The 19,602-nt window shown below is 41.6% G+C and overlaps 1 protein-coding gene across 7 annotated transcripts in view; it reads right to left on the reverse strand.

Annotated features, from left to right (window-relative positions):
* Nucleotides 1-19,031, reverse strand: part of LOC144037636 (solute carrier family 45 member 4-like) — a 34,655-nt gene extending 15,624 nt beyond the window's left edge. The window contains exons 1-3 of one of the 7 annotated variants that reach the window (XM_077549244.1): nucleotides 18,852-19,029; nucleotides 18,286-18,341; nucleotides 3,516-4,578 (exon numbers count right to left, since the gene is read on the reverse strand). In XM_077549244.1, the coding sequence (XP_077405370.1) occupies nucleotides 3,516-3,834 (319 nt within the window). In that variant the 5' untranslated portion in view covers nucleotides 3,835-4,578; nucleotides 18,286-18,341; nucleotides 18,852-19,029. The other 6 variants (XM_077549245.1, XM_077549251.1, XM_077549246.1 and 3 more) reach the window with 6 other exon arrangements.
* Between the last annotated feature and the right edge of the window lie 571 nt (nucleotides 19,032-19,602).

Here is a 19,602-nt window from a genome sequence, read left to right on the forward strand (position 1 = left end):
TTTTTTTTTTTTTAAAAATGCACAAAACCCCCAAGGCCAGCCATTACACGTTCTCTAGCTCTGGCCTGTTTGCGTGGAAAGCACTCATGCATGCGTGTTTGTGTACAAATTGAGTCTCCGTTTGATAAAAAAACGACCAGATGTGAGAGCGGAAGACGAGAACTGTTTATTTGGATGCGTTTCCTAGACAGAACGAGAGGTCGTTATTAGCGCCCTAGAATTGCGCTTCATTCAGGCCAAATTTGGGCTAGTTCTTAATTCATTCACTGCCAATGACGGCTATAGGCGTCAAAAATTTATTTGAACTATTTCTATTAGTTTCCCATTTTTTCTAACAATTTTTTTTTTGTACATTTAGTTAGAACAGATATAACATTTGTGATTAGTTAACTATTGAAGTCATGCAATTAATTACAATGAAAAATGTTAATCGTCTGACGCCCCTAATTTTTAATAATCTTTTATTTATTTTTATTAGGGGCGTCAGGCAATTAAAATTTGTAATTGTAATTAATCACATTACTTCACTAGTTAATTGATTAATCACAAATTTTATATCTGTTCTAAATGTACAATTATTTTTTCTAGGTTTTCATACTCTTGTTAAAAAAGTGGGGAAAAAAATGCGAAACTAATAGAAATAGTTCAAATGAATTTTTTTTACGTCTATAGCCGTCAATGGCAGTGAATGAGTTAAGATGCACGAGAGGAACTAAGTGTGAGAAACGGCTACACGTCAGGACAACCACACCAATCATCCTCGTGTTCAACTATGAGCTAGCTGACAGTAGTTTTTGTGCCACTTTTTTCCCCAAATCAAGTGTAATTGTGCATCCACGACAGAAGGTGGCAGTGGCGCTCTCACTGCCAGAGAATGCGCAATTTCTTTTTGATAACTTGGCTTCTCTAGGAGTGAGGGTTGGTTATGTGTACAGTTACGCATTCCTCACATATCCTACATTTCGCCATCCAAATGCAGAGAATATGATTTCGTCTGCTGACTGTTGCCGGCCCGCGGGCCGCTACGTGGGCGCCCCATTGGTCACGTGCCAGAGTTGCTGCTATGTCGCCACGCTTGGCAGACTCCAAAACCCTTTAAGGGCAAGTGAATAATGCGAAGAGTAATAACAGAAAGTTGGCGCAGAGATTATGTAAAGGGCTATAAATAGGAGGAGGGGGTTTTAAATAGCCCAGCAGACTGTGGGTCGCGCCAGAGGTGTGAAAGACGCCGACTGCGGCCAAAAGGCCCTCGGAACCCGTCACGGGGGGGGGGGGGGGTGCAATTCGCGTGAGTCTCGCTTCCTTTTCCTTTTTGATTGGCTGCCGTGCAAATGGGCTCTTTTCGGTGTCCCGTGAGGGACTGAGGGTCAGATTAAGGCGATCAAGTGGCTGGGTGACATGGAGAAAGTCATTTATGTAACCCCCCCCCCACCCCCGGTGCTCCGTCTGCAAGGTCATCTGAGAAGATTATCCTTCCGACTGACATGACGAGATCATTCGGAGGCCAACTGGCTTCCCACCAGCCAGACTTATTTGGGAGCGTGTCGGAGACATAGCAAGGCATTCGGGAGGGTTTTGTTTATGCATGCTGGAAAAGTGAATGTAGTTTAACAGATTTTAATTCTCAATCCAATTTGGACAGGCTTAAAAAAAAAGTTCAGAATTCTTCTTGTATGGCTAATTTTAATTATACCGCCAGTACACCAAGTTTCTTAACGTATGGGAGTGGGACCAAATAGATGCAGTTTTAGTGTAATATTTTATAATTGGAAGAGAGTAAATAAAGAATTGAAAAAATAAATAAAAGTCACTCAAGGATTGAGGAACAAACTCTTCAGCTTGGGAAACAGCCGATCTACTCCCTGAGTCACGCAGGTCTTGCTGTGTGTTAGCACATCGCTCGTGTCAGCCGGAATCTTCCTGAAGAGGTTTTTGGTCTCTTGGAGATAAGCAAACAGTAGGAGGGCATAGTTTACTCTCTTCCAAAAGTAAATATTAGCCTACTCTAAAACTGAGTCTTTTTGGTTCCACTCTAAATAGAGTCAAATTTACTCTACAGAATTTACTGTGTATCTCTCTGGAAAAAAAAAAGTGTTATCCAACATCTCTAGTATTAGTTTGTTGTCCATTCTTGTGACGAAGATCACACAACATGTCTTGACCAGATCATTTCAAAGTGTTTCTTTCAGATAGACGTCCAAACAAATCCAGTCACGCCAGCACGCTGGTTTTGTTGCATTTTGTGACAAAGTGGCATGTTCAGACTGGTGGATGTTCTCGTGGTCTGACAGTAATGACTTCAAATGAGCACTGGATCAAAACAAACTTCCAAGTAATTCAATCACTTGCAGATGTCCGGAAACCAGAATAGCCACCGACACACAACATTGATCCACTTCATTGTTTTTAACAAAACAGTTTGGATTCAGACAGGGATCTGAATGTGGAAAACACTTTCTTGTTGTATCAACATGGACTCCTCAAGCAAACTACACACACAGACGCACTAGAAGCCATCACCATCATCATCATCATCATCATCATAATCATCATCATCATCATCACAGACTGGTTAAATGAGACCTTGTGATGATTTTTTTTCCGAACCTTGCAAGAATCCCCAGCAAGTTTTCAGCACCGGGAAACCTGCTGCCAGCAATTGCTCAATGCTGTGTTAGTCAGCCAAGAGAAGCTTTGTTGTTGTTGTTGTACTGACTGACGCGTAAGGTTGTAATTATAGGTTAAAAAAAAAAAAAAGTGTTTTGGTGTGGTTTCTTGAAGAATTTATTACATAAAAGAAAACACTAAACTGGTATTTTTTTTGGATGATATCTAGATTCACTCCCAGTCATTTTCACTGAAGCAACCCCCTTTGCTCCCGGCTGCTTTACTGGATTTTGGCTGATTTTGCAAGTCCCGCAGAATATTTTATTGTGTTTTATTACTATAAAAAATGGAACCTACCAAACAAATATGATAGTTCCTTATTTCATCAGAAAAAAGTACATTTCTATCCGTTTCTGTTTCATCATTATTCATAAACCTGTTGAAAACACTGGGGGGGGGGGACTTTTTGCAACATGGCCCTGGTTGAGCTCGTATACTCTGCTCCCACCTGCTGGCCGTTTTTGTAACAACTACAATTGCTTCAGGCGTTCTCTTCAGTTCAGAGGCGGCATCAAAACCTTCCGTATACTCTAGCATTAAAAAAAAAAAACGTATAAATATGCTTTTGGGACCATGGCAATATTTAAAATAGAACATTTGATACATTTTTGGGAGCAAATGAGTTGAAGTGCTAATCGGGGACTTTGAACAGTGTGAGGGAATTTACCAACAATATTCTTAGGTTCTCACTGACTTAAATATGATCTGAACCAACGTGGGTCCATTTGACCCGCAGCAAGTTTATTGCTCTATCTACCTGAGGCAACATGTTACGTCACGGACATTCAGACAAATTTTTGTGTTTCCGACCGTTTTTTCTTTTTCTTTTTTTTCCCCGTGGTACTCACCGATTTGCAGCAGCACGGGCGTCACAAGCGCCGTCTCCATGGCGTAGCAGAACTCGCGGCCGAACATGACGGCGCCGTGCATCACCCATCTCTTCAAGGGGATGCCGTCGATGGAGCCCTCGCTCGCCAACTCCTCACCACCGCCGCCGCCGCCGCCGTCGTTGCCAGGGCGGCCCCCCGTCCCCGCCGATCCATCCGCGTCGCCGCCGCCCTTGTCTTCGTCTGTGGAGTTCTTGGCTTCAGCGCCGGCCACAAAAGATCCCACCTGCATGGCGTCAGCAGCGCCCGTGCTCTGGGGAGGCATGGCGGGCGGGGGCATGCACGCCTCGGGGTGCGGGGGTGGGGGGGGACAAGTGCTGATCCGAAAAAACGTCCCACTCAAACTCACTTTTAAAGTAAATGACAAACTTTCTCTAATGATCTGCTTACAGATATTAGATGAACACCTGACAAGCAAAAAGTGCTGTAATTAAAAAGGCTGTATTCAAAATTAATCTCTTCTGGATGCAGCAACTGAAAGACATCCAGGAAAATTACTCAAAAATTAACTCTGACGGCACTGCGGCATTCCTAACATCATCCTCACTGCCTGGTGATTTTCTTCAAAAGTAAGAGGAGAAAAAAAAAAATCCTTGACAAAAATCAGCTTTCACACCATTTGCCAAAAATCCCCTAAATAAAAATAGCAAGCAGCTGAATTTTCACAGAAAAAGGAGTGCTTAACATTCAAAGTTTGTGCAATTTTCTTTGTCTGATGCATGCATGTGTGTGGTATGTGCATGGATGGAGCGCCTGCGTGTGTGTGTGTGTGTGTGTGCGTGTGTGTGTGCGTGCCGTGCGTTTATGGCTTATTGGTCATCGAGGTCGTCACCCGCTCTGGCCTTACTTTTGTTTTTGTCTATTACAGGGGGTAAAAATCCATATAGAAGACCATTCCAGAGTCATTTTGCGTATGGAGGGCTGGAGGGAGTGGGCGGGGTTAAAGGGGAGGCCGCAGGTGGAGGTGGGCGGGCAGGTGGTGGGCGGAGCTCCTCGTGAAATCCCCATCGATTGGCTGATGAATCTGAAGGGAAGACGGAAAACAAAAACATTTCAACTGAGTTTTGTTTTGTAACAAGAAAATGCAAGGCAATAAAAAAAAATAAAAAATTACACTCATTCCCACACGTGTTTCATTTCCACTTGAGTATAAAAAGGACAGAATGTGTACTTTTTTTTCTTTTTTTAATCTTCACAAACAAATCAATTTCCCACGGATCAATTGACCCATTTAAAAGTCTTCAAAATGGCCCTGGTTTAGCGTTTTCCCTTCTGTTAAATGAACAAATTTATTGTTGTAATTAAAAATGTCTAAGGACCTATGTCATATTAACCCATAAACATTTTTGGCGTACCAGAGAAACAAAAACAGGGTGGTTAAAAAATGCCCTTGAATAGCCGTGTATTGATGCTGAAAGGCACACGCTCTTGCCAACACACAGGCGTGTGTATTCTCATTCTATGAAAAAGAGGCCATTTGTTAATGGAATCTCTCTTTTTTTTGTGGATAGAGTGTAATTGCCGGGCGCACATGATGCTTTTACCCCCCTCCGAGACACTCGGACAGACCCGGGCAAAGATGAAAGCGTGCCAATGACAAATGACAAATATGTGGCTTGTGCTCGCGTGAACGAATCCGCAATGTGGAGATCGGAACAAGAGATGAACGGCCCTGACATGGGGCCATGTGGTGATATGACAGATTCACTTTTACACTGTTAGAGATCCAGCCTAACAGAACCCAGATATTGTCACTAGCTAGCTAGCTTTGCTAGCTCCAGCTATTCCAACTGCCGCTAGCTTTAGAAGTGAAGCTCGATTTGTGTCGCTTAAATGACATGTGGCCATGTGGTGATATGACAGATTCACTTTTACACTGTCAGAGATCCAGCCTAACAGAACCCAGATATTGTCACTAGCTAGCTAGCTTTGCTAGCTCCAGCTATTCCAACTGCCGCTAGCTTTAGAAGTGAAGCTCGATTTGTGTCGCTTAAATGACATGTGGCCATGTGGTGATGACAGATTCACTTTTACACTGTTAGAGATCCAGCCTAACAGAACCCAGATATTGTCACTAGCTAGCTAGCCAGCTAGCGTTGCTAGCTCCAGCTATTCCAACTGCCGCTAGCTTTAGAAGTGAAGCTCGATTTGTGTCGCTTAAATGACATGTGGCCATGTGGTGATATGACAGATTCACTTTTACACTGTCAGAGATCCAGCCTAACAGAACCCAGATATTGTCACTAGCTAGCTAGCTTTGCTAGCTCCAGCTCTTCCAACTGCCGCTAGCTTTAGAAGTGAAGCTCGATTTGTGTCGCTTAAATGACATGTGGCCATGTGGTGATATGACAGATTCACTTTTACACTGTTAGAGATCCAGCCTAACAGAACCCAGATATTGTCACTAGCTAGCTAGCCAGCTAGCGTTGCTAGCTCCAGCTATTCCAACTGCCGCTAGCTTTAGAAGTGAAGCTCGATTTGTGTCGCTTAAATGACATGTGGCCATGTGGTGATATGACAGATTCACTTTTACACTGTCAGAGATCCAGCCTAACAGAACCCAGATATTGTCACTAGCTAGCTAGCTTTGCTAGCTCCAGCTCTTCCAACTGCCGCTAGCTTTAGAAGTGAAGCTCGATTTGTGTCGCTTAAATGACATGTGGCCATGTGGTGATATGACAGATTCACTTTTACACTGTTAGAGATCCAGCCTAACAGAACCCAGATATTGTCACTAGCTAGCTAGCCAGCTAGCGTTGCTAGCTCCAGCTATTCCAACTGCCGCTAGCTTTAGAAGTGAAGCTCGATTTGTGTCGCTTAAATGACATGTGGCCATGTGGTGATATGACAGATTCACTTTTACACTGTTAGAGATCCAGCCTAACAGAACCCAGATATTGTCACTAGCTAGCTAGCCAGCCAGCTAGCGTTGCTAGCTCCAGCTATTCCAACTGCCGCTAGCTTTAGAAGTGAAGCTCGATTTGTGTCGCTTAAATGACATGTGGCCATGTGGTGATATGACAGATTCACTTTTACACTGTTAGAGATCCAGCCTAACAGAACCCAGATATTGTCACTAGCTAGCTAGCCAGCTAGCGTTGCTAGCTCCAGCTATTCCAACTGCCGCTAGCTTTAGAAGTGAAGCTCGATTTGTGTCGCTTAAATGACATGTGGCCATGTGGTGATATGACAGATTCACTTTTACACTGTCAGAGATCCAGCCTAACGGAACCCAGATATTGTCACTAGCTAGCTAGCTAGCTAGCTTCAGCTATTCCAACTGCCGCTAGCTTTAGAAGTGAAGCTCCATTTTTGTCGCTTAAATGTGATTCTAATAATGTGAAGATAACTGTGTGCTAACAATTAACTTATGAAACTTTATTCATCAGAATTTGTTTGACAATTCACACCAACATTGCGACACGTGTTGCTTCGACGTCAGTATAAATGACTTTATGGTGGCAACAAGCGTGTGGCAATTTTCTACCAAAAATGAGACCGCTAGCAAGTCATCCTCATCTACAATTAAAGCAATAGTGAAAATGCTGAATTTTTTCTCCAACCTCCTATCTAACAGTGCAGTGCTATGGAACGCAAGACCTGCCATTTTGTTGAAGAGGATGCGCTGTACTGTGCTGCAAAATATCAAAAATGTCATTAATTAAATTAGTCAGCTACAAAAAAATCTGCAGTTGTTCAAACCTTATCGTCGACACAAAAGTGGCGTGAAAAGCGGCTTAAGATGGGACACGTGTCAGGGAATTCCTCGACGCCGGTACAGGGGTGCGAAGTCCTGATTCGTTGAAAGCAATTGTCACCATCAAAAGTACTTCATTTATGACGCATAATCCGATTGCATGATGTGTGAAGGCTTAAGCATTTTTTTTTCCAGCAACGGGTGCCCCTGTTGTTCACGCTAAGAACAGTCCTTCAAGCTAAGTAGCAAAAAGATTCATCTGTTCTCGATTCCTCTTACTTTCACTCATTCCTCTCCTCGACGCCTCTCGGTGCGCTCGCGTCTCGTCATTAAGATTCATGAAGCACTCTGGTTGGTCATTAATATTTCATAAAGGCGCGTTTCTGTGACCTCACAGACTGCAGCGGATTACATAACAGCCTCTCTCCTTTCCAGACACGTCGATACACACGCTGAACTGGAACAGAACACGATATGGACAGAAACACTGAGACACAACGGCAGTCCATTTAATTGGATTCGGACCCTCAATCTTCAATCAGAAAGATAATTTGTACATTGGAAAGCATCCGACTTTGTGGGAAGTTTACAGTTGGCAATTTTGGGGGTGCACCCTGAACTGGTCACCGGTCAATTGCAGGGCACATATCAAGACACTTCATCTTCAATTGACCTTATTACCGTTCTGCCAAATCAGCAAAACAAATACAAAAAGACCTCCAGGGTCAAGTGAAAAAAAGCAGAAGTAAGGAAGCTAAGACCGCGAGCGCCGTTAACGGGCAGTTCGTCCTGTGACGCAGGTAATCCGGTCAGCGGCACAAGAGTTATCACTCACAAAAATAGACCACCTTGTGTGTATTTCCAGCCTCTCAAATCTGGTGGGGGTCTGTGAGACACGGGAGACGTCTGTCGTCCTCACTTGTCCCCGGCCTTGAACTTTCCAAAAGCAAAATCTTCAAAGTTTTGTTTGTTTTGGTTATATTTTTTTTTTACATTTGCGCAGTGGCCCACTTTCTCTGCTGCTACTTACTTTCTCGCGACTTTATCCTAAAGTCACCCTTTGCTTCGTATTCCAGGCCTTTCCATTCACACATGGATTCATTGTTGTCAATGTCAAGCCCCCCCATGCCCTCCCCCCAAAACCCCTTAAGAGCTAAAGTGTAATTCCATATAAGCTGAGCCCATGTTGCGGCAAAACCACACACATACAATGAAAGAGCAGAACTGGACACGTGCCTTTCTCCGCACAGACAAACATGGAGATTGTCACAACTGCTCAGCACGCTGCAAATATTAGTAGTTGGTTGTAGAGGATAAAGAAAATACACCCACGAGTCGTTCCACCGGTTATGTTCAAATATTGGCTGCTTAACAGCCATTTTCACTGAAGCGACCCCCTTCGCTCCCAGCTCTTTTACTGGACTTTGCAAGGCCCACAAAACATTGTGTTCTAGTGCTATAAAAACATGCAACCTGCCAAAAGAAAGATTAGAGTTACATTTCTATTTGTTTCCATTTTGCAGCAATTAGCATAAGAATATAGCTAAGTTTCATCATTATTTTACAAATCTGCTTAGAACTGTGGGTGAATCAGCTTGTTTTCAATATGGCCCTGGTTGTTCTCTTCTACTTAGCTGCCACCTGCTGGCCGTTTTATGTAATAACTACCATTGCTTCAAACATTTTGTGCAGTTGAGTATGCTCTAGATGAATTATAGGCATTAGATTCCTCCATGAATAAAACATGAGAATGTGTAAATTTTTACATAATCCCACTAAAATCTCTATGACAAAATCTCAGAATGGGCAACAAGACGTTTCTCAATTTGGGGATAATGCAGCTTTGTAACAGCCACAAACGACTCGACTGAACAAATGTACCTCCTGTCCGTGATAGAATTGTGTTACTTTCAAAGGATGCTTGGATTCTTGAAAAGGGATTCCTGCTTAGCTCTTCTTAGAACTCCTTTCAGCTAACCCTAAGCCAGACCAAAGGGCACGGGACAGTGCCTTTTAAATACAACAGATTATACAGAAGCTCACAAAGGGTGTCGGAGTTAAGCGGAAGGATGTGGAGACCCACAGAGGGCCACTTTTCCCACAGGGGACGCACCTGGGCGCTGATTGTTGTCACGGCGCAATGTGAGGCAAGTGAGAGCTCGTAACGCAAAAGCGAGCGCTGACCCATATAAACGCTGGCTATAGATTACAAGGTTGAAGACCTTGGGATCAGGTTCACATACTGCAAAGGATGTTTGCACATCATTGTGCATGTGCAGACAATAATGGGTTTAAAAAAAAAAAAAAGGTCATAACAAGCCTTCCTCAAGGCAGCCGCTGACCCATTCTGACACTACCTTTCATTTATAGGAGACATATCATGTAAACTCGGGAAAATAACAGCTTAGCGGAGACTGTGGAGTTGTTTTACTCCACAGTCTCCCCCGATGCGGTCTTTAGTGTCTTTAGTTATGGCAGAGCAAAAGGGTAAGCCAACAGTAGCAGGACTGTTTAATTTTATGGCTTTTGATAAGGAAAGAAAATGTTTTGCAAGTGGAGACCGGTCGTAAAGTGCAACACAGTGGAGAATGTGGAGTAGAAAACGGCAACGTCCACGCTTAAGGCGTGGCAACGGGGTCAAATCAAATTCTGGAGGACAAACAAGATACACGAGACACAGATAGCAGCAGGCTGTGCATGCAAAAACAAATGGCTTCCCCATTCCGCTTCTTGGTATTCCCATGGAAAAACATCCATATTCCCAGCAGCGGGAAGCAGATGGAGCTCAGTGAGCGAGCGAGGGAGAACCAGACAGAGAGAGAGAGAGAGAGAGAGAGAGAGCGAGCAAGCGAGCGAGCGAGAAAGATGCATTTGGGTGCAGAGCGGCCGCAGTGCAGTAAGTGGAGAGGAGGCACATGCGCTTCAACGTGCGCGCCAGCGTCGATGACAAATCCCGTACTCATAACTCACGGATTACTACAATACTGGCAGTTAGAAATTATGACATAATATACCTGCTGTTCATATGTATCACATTGCATTGGGGCTTAGAAAGAAACACGTATCGAACACACTCATTTTCCTTTCGCGTCCCAGACATCCAAACCTAATTTATCCACATCTGAACCTTAACTGACATTAGCATTCAACTTGGCTAACATGCAAGCTATTTAGCATCCAAAATGGCCAATTGAATTTAGCAACCGCCGCAACTAGAAAGTTAGCTGGAACTGACTGTTATTTACTACAACAAAACAAACACAAGGCAATAAATGGGAAAGGATTACTTAAATGTGCTAAAACGGCTAGAAAAGACCAGTCCACCTGGTTTTGTTTTGTTTGATCACAGCTAACAGTCAAGCTAGTTAGCATCCTGGCTGACCCAAATGGCAATCATAGCAGCTAACAAGTGAATTATCTACACTAGGCTAATTTTAAAGCAGAAAGAATTGCCTTGTTGTTGTTTTTCATATCTAAATCAATAAGCACACCACAAAAGGGAATGGTGGGATTTATACAGGGATGTGATTTTTCCGCTAATTCGCGGAATTCCGCTTTTTTTATCTCCCCCCCCAAAAAAAAAAATTTTGATTTTTTTTTTTTTTTTTTTTTTTTTTTTAGTAGTTCATTGTGTATGCACATGACTCCGACAGATAACATCTTCTGCTATAACAAAGACATTTGTGGTATGCTCTAATATGAGTTACTTTTCATTTGGTCATGATACAATTATTTGTTCATGAAATTTGAACCCCTCAACATTATTTATGTGTTAACTTAGTAATCACATTAGTTAGATATGATGATATTCTCAGTGATAGTTTTTAAAAGCAAAGGCAGTCCAATGTTTTTGAATGTGACTGATTTTGAGTTGACTAAAACTGCCATTTTATATGGGATAGTTCAATATACATTGAAAATTTATGCTGTTGTTTTGTCTATTTCTTTGTCATGTGAGTGCATTGAAAGTACTTAAAAACACAGAAAACCCATGAGCTCCGGGCCCTTGTCCCCCCACCAGGGCACTGCCCTGGACCTAGCTGGGTGCCAGCGGCCCCCAGACCCCCGGCTAAATTTTCAGATAATTTCACTTTGGTCAAATCACATCCCTGGTTATATCATTATATTAGCTAGTTCAGACCAAGGTGCCTGATTTCAAATTTGATCACAAATGATCCCCCACCACATTTCATACTAGAACATGTGTGGAACGAGTGTAATACAGCATTTGTATTTGATAAAAGTGCCACTTTATATGTCTATACTGAGAATTCATCAACTTCTATCCTCATTGAGTAATTTATTAAAAAGCACAACGTAAAACAATGACAGTGGTTAAAGTCTTGTTCCATGCATGCATGATTCATAAGGCCTTTGAGGCAGGTGGCGGCCCGGGGAAGCATGAGCAGCAGGGCCATCGGAAACCAGAATTAATCTTTTACAAATGTCTCTCGCGGGTTAGTCACATTTGCACTGGGCTCAAGATAGCAGCTGCTAACTAATTAATGGTGAGCTTATCGAGAGTCTGACAGATTCCAACGCAAACTTGTCTAAATTCAACCAAAACCAAACTATACCAAAGTGTATTCGACTAAAAGAAAGACACCACTGTTGGCATGTGGCTTCACACAAAATAAAAAAAAATAAGATTGATGTGCTAAGATAAAATAACTTAAAAATGGTGGAGATAATAAATTAACCTGCCACATTAGTCACGGTTAGCTATGCATAATAAACGAAAGGTTATTTTCCCACTTGAATGCAGCATCACTGCTAACTGAGGTCAGCGATAGTTGCTTTCAAGTTCAACACAAAAAGGGCATAAAACAGTGTTTCTAGTTTAATCGCAGTAATTGGCTAAGCTAGTTAGCATTCCCACTGGCCCAAATGGCATCTAGAAAGATGTTTTTGAAACAACAAGTATCATAGCAGACAGTTAAGACCCTGTACGTTTGCTTTCGACAAAAAATAAATAATGCCGTTTTCATTTTTCTTAAACACCCCAACAAACAAAAAAGGGTGTATTACAACAGCTCCTTAAGACCCATTTGCCTGGTTTGTAGTTTTATCTAGCTAAAAGGCTAGCTAGTTAGCATGACACTGGCCCAAATGGCATCTAGTAAGTTAATTAGCTGAAACTGGCTGATTTGAAAACAAAAAAAAAAAAATATATAATTAAGGAAAAGCTAGGGTTTAAAGTGTATTTAAATATCTAATGAACACAGATTATAATTTTATTACATCGAACAGCCGCTAGCTATTCAGCATCCTGCCTGGCCATAATAGCAACAGCAGCAGCTAGCAAGTTAAAACAAAACAACAAACATTTGCCTCTATTATTATCATCATCTGAGATTTAGAAGCTGTAAACAGTTTCATTTGTTTTTAAAATGGCATATTGGTGGTGTCACCGTGTGACGTTAACTTGGTCTTCTTGGCCTAGTTCTACAGCGGAGTCACGTTACTGGCAGAAGATATCGTCCTACCCACAAAACCACGCAAGTGGACCTCAAAGTATGTCGGTGAAATGCATTACCTAAATGAATGCGCCCATTTCCAGTGGTGGGAAGCGATCAAGCACAGTAGCATACAAGTAGTTGGTTTTCGGCTAAAAACGTGCTCCTTTTATATATTGACTTGTTTTTTTCTCTCCACCTTTGTGTGCACATGCAGGCTACAGATAAGGACTCGCGCAGCAGCAGCGACCAACTGTGACAGGTTCATATTGATGATACTGACAAAAATGTCTACTATAAAGTTGTCAAAATAAATGAAATGTTTTTCTTCCAGGATTGATGGAACAAATTGGACTTCGGCACTACAAACAAACTATGCTTCACGCAATCAGCTGTGAGTCTACAGGACCATTGTTAATGAGGACCATATTTATCAAACTTTGAAGCAATTCGCTAAGTGCTGATGTTTTGGTTAGCAAAATAGATCAAATGATCTTTTTAATGTCCTCGTGAATTTTTTTTTTTTTTTTTTTTTTAGATGCATATGTAGGTACACAGTTTGTATGGACGTGGATGTTGAGAACGTTGTATTGGTAACAGTGGAAATGATGTGCGACGTTTAAGGCGCCATAACGAGAAACGTCCCAAACAGGAGTGAAACTGACAAGAAGACACCTTGAAGCAGAAAATGGCAGGGGAAAAAAAGCAGCCATCTTGGCCTTTGCAAAAGAAAGCCTCTTGAGCCACTTGAACCCAAACAACAGTTCAAAGTGCACAAGCAACCCATTGATGCCAGGATTAGGCCGCAAACACCCAAACTGGCGTCAAGTTAAAATGCCTGCCACCCCAAAAAGGTTGTTGCATACTTTTAAACTGGTTCCAATAAGAGGCGAAAGGTGCGACTGTTTGTCTGAATAAACATTGCGTGCGCTGGAAGAGCAGTAGAAGCCAGAGGGCATTTTAATTGTATTCATTTGTAAATGATTTGCACAAAAGGAGTGGAAACATAAAAAGTTGGCGCTGGTGCAGATAACTGTGTGGAAGTTGGGTGGTTCATTGGTACTAGTCAAAGGTTTATTGTGCATTGAAATTTGCAACTGTGTCAATCTTCACCTGCGATGAAGATGAGTAATTTTTTTAATTTTCAAACAAACAAACCTAACAGACGAATGGATGCTGCAATTAATTATAATCTTGCAAAATGACTCATCGTTTCCTTGTGTAATTTGAACAGCGAGAAGACGAGATTTTCATCCGTTGCCTTGATTGACCAAAACAAAACGTGCAAAGATGCCGCATCGTCCAATCAGCTCAAAGTATTGCACAGCAAGCCCCGCCTTTCCCGAACGGGTCTGCTTAGTAAAGTACCAGATTGATAATGTGAAGAACTCCCTCGAGTGAATCACAATTATCAATCTGGCTGGCTTAAGCGGGGGCTATCTTGACAGCAATTCTTTATCCTTTCTGTATTTTTGACCAAAGATACTTTTTATGAAGACACCTGGGAACAATTTTAAATTGCGAAAATCGCTCGAAACGCCTCCCCCCCCAAAAAAACAAAAATACTTTTTTTCTTTTTTAAGAGTCGTCTTGCATGGACATGTACACCCTACAAGCTCCAACAAATTAATTGACGTCTTTCAGGCTAGTTAGTACACTATGTAAGAAGGCTGTCGTCTCGTTTGTAATGAAAGACAAAATGTTCCAGGACAAGCCTCTTTTGTTTTTTGTTTTGTTTTTTTGATGTGCTCATGACAAAGCGTTAGTGTAGCAATGAAAACGATCATCCAAACGATTCATTCTATTAGCGTCAATTTATAACTCATTTTTTCATTGCAATAATAACAATCGGACACCATTTGCGGAGGCCATTTTGACTACCTGCAATCTTGTCATGCAGTAAATAACAAACGACGCACGCCTAGCATCCACATGCAAGTGACGAGGGCCTCCACAAATCTTGCACTTGTCAACCGACCTTTACATCCGTATTTGCCTGCCGAGTCCACAGAAATGCATAAAAAAAACAAAAAAAAAGGCACAAGGACTTGTTTAATCCTCAGCAACTCGAGTCTTTTGACTCCAGCGGGATTCACGCGACTTCTTTTATAGCCATCACTGTGTGCGTGAGAGAGAGAGAGAGAGCGAGCGAGCGAGAGAGATGTCAAGGAGATAGGACTATAGATGGTGTTGATGTAAGTGAGACGAGACACACCCACCCCACACACACACACACGGATCAGATAAGACAATCATGTCCACGCACAAAAACTTCCCACCTGTAGAAAATACACAATGTGTGTGTGCGCGCTTTATTTCAGTCAAGCCTTCTGACGTCTATTAACTCCAATGGGACCCCCCCCCCCCCCCACCCGTTTGCGGACACATCAAAAGGTGGTAAAATGGCGATTTGGCCTTGAATTCACAACTAGCGAGGATTCATTCTCCAACTTCTTCTTTTCTTTTGAAAAATAACGGCCAAGGAAGTCACGTTTTGCTCATCGCGAAGAATTTGGGTATCACGAGATTGAGCAGAACTGGTTACTGGTTAAATGTCGGTAGGTTTACACTTCCCGTTTTTCTACCTTGAAGATGACTCAGCCAGAACCGGTACTGACTGTCGCACATTGTTGGGTGAACAAAGGTCTTGGGAGGCCACAAAGTTCAAATTGTTACCTCCCATGAGAAGCAGAGCGTTTTTTTAAGTTTGCTAACGCATGTCTGTCAGGTTTTCGCTTCTACAGATTAACTCTTTGACTGCCAAAAACGTTAAATAACGTTTAGTAAAATCCTATGGAGGAGTGCCAAAGACGTTAAAAGACGTTTGTTTCAAAACAGAGGTGAAACTAGCCATTTTCTATTGTTGATTACTCAAAAACGGAATAAGGTAGAAACAACTTTTTTTTCTGATGAAAGATGAGAGTCCAATCTTTCATTTGGTAGCATGTGTGTTTCCATAGTCCAAACACATAATTTTCTGTGGACCTTGAAAGATCAGTCAAAAGATCAGTCAAAATGCTGTCAAAAAAATCGGCTGGCACCCACGACATCCCTTTTCTGAAAACGTCTGGCAGTCAAAGAGTTATACACATTCCGGAAAATCGGGTTTTCTCTTAAAATGGCAAATTTCATTCAGACATGATGATCTAAAACTCAACAAATATAAGTCATCAAATACAGTCCCCCACCAAAGGCCTTTTAAATTGCTTAAACATTAGGATAGTGCTTGTTCTTTGGCTTTGGGTTTCACGTGAACATTTCATTTGCTGATAAGCAAACATGAAGATCTATGGGAGACAATCAAACCATTGTGGAGCGCGGAATTCTAAAACTTTTATCTCAGATTTGATCTGAAAGCCAAACGTCTTGAGCATGCAACAAAAACAAAAGGAACTGACCTTGGCGTTCCAATACTTTTGGAGGGGACTGTATGAGTGACATCACCGAGTTTTGTCTGGTCTTTTCTGATTCCTTAAATAGTTGCAGTATTGCAGTAAGATCATTTTATTAAGTTTTACTTTAATATCCTCCACTACCCAGTATTATTTTAAACTAATAAAAAATGTAGTTGAGGTTCTTTGTTTTGTCATCTCTGATTGGACTGCTTTTTCTAATGTTTTGGTTTTTGCTATGGGCATATTTTATTGAAGTCTGAGGTCTCATAAAATGATGACAACCTCAAAAATTCTTAACTTAATTATTTTTCAATATTGAGACTTAGCAAAAAAATCCAACAGTTTAATGAATTTCATACTTTACATTTTACAACTTTATTCTTATAAGCGGACCTTTTTTTCAGAATTTTTACAACTTTTTCAGAACTTTATTACAGTAGTTATAACACATACAAAATGTAAACTATTTTCTGAATATTGTTTAAAAAAAATCTATACTCTGGTTATCTATTTTTTTCCCTGTTTAAAATTTATAAAAACAATCTCATAGAATTGTGAGATTTGTTTTCTACAAGTGTAATGTATAATTCTACCTTCTTTAAAAAAAAAAAAAATATTATACAAATGTTTTTTCTTGCAGAGGTATGCATTTATTCTCACAAAATTACAACATTTCCTTATTAGTAGTACTTTATTTTTAACTTTGTTATGACATAAGTCCCAGTAAAACATACGCTTTGACTTTTTCTCGGAACATTCTGACTTAATATCTTTGATCTCAATGGTTAATCTGTCCAACATGGAAAGTTGTCCATTGTCACGGAACACGTGTTGGGGTTTGAGATTCCGCTGTTCACGTCATCTGCTCATTTTTTCTCAGACAAAGACCGAATATGAAGTCGAGCATGTAAACAATCTGTTTACAAGTGCGCCTGACGCTCCGTTTGCGTTTGCATTTGTGCTCACCAGTGCGCCCGCGCTCATGTGACAACTCGGGCCAGGATGCATCAGGGTGCTTGTCACTACGTCTGTGCTGTGCGCTGACTAAGCAACAGTTGACAGTCAGCAAATATTTCATCAAGAGGAAGCCGATTGCTCCCACTTCAGCTTGAAGCCATCTGCAAGCGAAAACCGCAAACGCGCACAAAAACGCCGAGTGGGACGATTACACAAGTGCAGACGCTGTCGGACTCATTTGGACCCTCTCTGGGCACGGCCGGCTCGGGTTCTCAAGAGCCTTGTTGAGCGCGGCTATTCAGTATTGTTCCGCTCCTCATGTCGGTGGTTTGTGCGAGCCGCTTTCTTTAGAACGTCAGATTATTAGTCTTCTGACCAACGTCATGAATAGAAAGCGTGTGCGTTTAGTTCGTACATTGCGACCATAGTTCCACAAAAATGGTCACCTGACGCATCATCCACCTAACCTGCGTGTTCATGACCTGTTGTAAAGTTGAAAAATCAAATCAATTAAAAAAATAATAATAAATAATAATAAAACTAAATATATGATATAGTTTTTTCTACTGGATTATTTTTTCTGACTGAACATACATCGGGTCAAATTCACCCGAGAACATTTTTCTTGTAATACAGAAAACCCGATAATGGGGCGTTGTTGTTTTTTTTTTTTTTGGGGGGGCTTAAAGACATGTAAACTTTGCAACTGTACTTCCCTGTTCATAGACGATTGCAAACCAAAACAGCAGCACATGAATTCAAGCGTAAGCATCTTTCAAAATTCACGTTTGCTGGCCTAATTTTTGTTTTTTTCTTTTATTGCATAATTTATTACTTGAACACGTCTGGCGTATCAAAGAAACAAATATAACAGGAAATGTTGTGTTATGCGGGCATGTCTGCCACATGCTTTTTGACATTGAAATTGTTAATGCTTCAAACATGATATCAACTGCAATAGACATGTAATAATGCTTGGTATGAATCCAAAAGTGTCCCAAGCCATCTGCAATTGAGTATTTAATCATTCAACGGCACTATTTGGTTGGCTGGTTCATCATCCAATCGATTAAAAAAAAAAATCCATTTAAATCCTGTTGCTAACCAAACACAGCAGCACAACTGTTTCAAACACCAGTTTCATTAGACACATCATCAATTGCACTTCCTATACCAATGTTTGATATAAATAATAAATAAAGTCAACAATAATAAAGTCAACTCACCAAAAAGTGTCGGAAAGCTTCATTAATGTCGTTTGGTGCGAGCTGTGGTCCTGCACCTGCACCCAAACAAAAGGAAATAAGACAACAAACAGATAACACAAGACTGCCAAGCTGTAATGTAGCAGTTGGCACACAACACTCCACCACTTGCCCACACGCAAACGTTGATTCTCTCCAGGCAATTATGCACATTGAAATGAAACATGCACACACTCAAAGCGTCACAAAAATACATTCAATGCCACCCATTTCCCCGTCGCACCATTTTTGTTGCTTACCTGCCACCTACGTGGTGAAGCTGCTGACGAACATGATGCGAATGAGGCTAATTAGACAGCTAATCACCTTTAAGTTCAATGCCATTAAAAACATTCAAGTACGTTCGCCTCAGTGTGAATGTTTTTGTACTGTAAAAGCTTCCGTCTCGTCCCCCCTCCTCCCTCCACCCACTGCACCAGCAACCTGAGATGCTGCAGCCGCCGGCATGAATGTCAACAGCGGCCAAAAAATGCTTCATAACAAGTACTCCCCCCACCCCCTCCCCTCGCGGCGGACAGCGGGCTCACCTCGCCGGGTCGCGTCAAGCCGTCGCCTTCGTTGGTGGTCCTCGCGTCGGCCAAGCTCCGGCTGCTACGCTCCGACCGGCCGCCACTCTAAACTGCAACGCAAGGGTTTTTATGCGCCTTTAAAGTAATGTCGGAAGAAGCGTACGTCGCGTTGGCTTCCGTCGACGTCACGGCTGATTTGCATAATACGGGGAGGGGCCTACTGCCAGCTGGTAGAGGAACACAAACAAATGTTGAACCTTCGTGTTGTTGCGACTATTCTCGAGCGTCACAAAAACAAGCGGTACGACTAATAAGGCACATTACATACATTCATATTACGGGGATATAACGAGTTAAGTGTCCTTTTTAAAAACTCGTCTGTTTCATTAGTTCCCTATCCTCGTGAATAGTTTGCACTTTTATTATTATTTCATTTGAGTAGATTTCTTTTCCTTTTTTTATTTTTTAGAGGCATTCTACTTTTTAGGATTATAAAAAAACAATGAGCATGATAAATAGCTCCAAACTGCAGTCTGTGTAAGCACAAAACCTTCCTTCTGCGAAAAGCAAGACATGTCAGGAAAAGCCTACTAGAACATCAAGACTAAATTAATTTGACACACAATGATGACAGGTGTGTGCAATTGGTTCATCCTGAATACAGCAACGTTATATTCTGAGGGTGTCACAGTAATTGTGGGGACAAGTTTTGACTTTTTGCATACACTGTGCAGTATTGTGTATATATAAACACATGACAAGTTCAAAT

Source organism: Vanacampus margaritifer, chromosome 17 (genome assembly GCF_051991255.1).
Source record: "Vanacampus margaritifer isolate UIUO_Vmar chromosome 17, RoL_Vmar_1.0, whole genome shotgun sequence".
NCBI classification, from domain to species: domain Eukaryota; kingdom Metazoa; phylum Chordata; class Actinopteri; order Syngnathiformes; family Syngnathidae; genus Vanacampus; species Vanacampus margaritifer.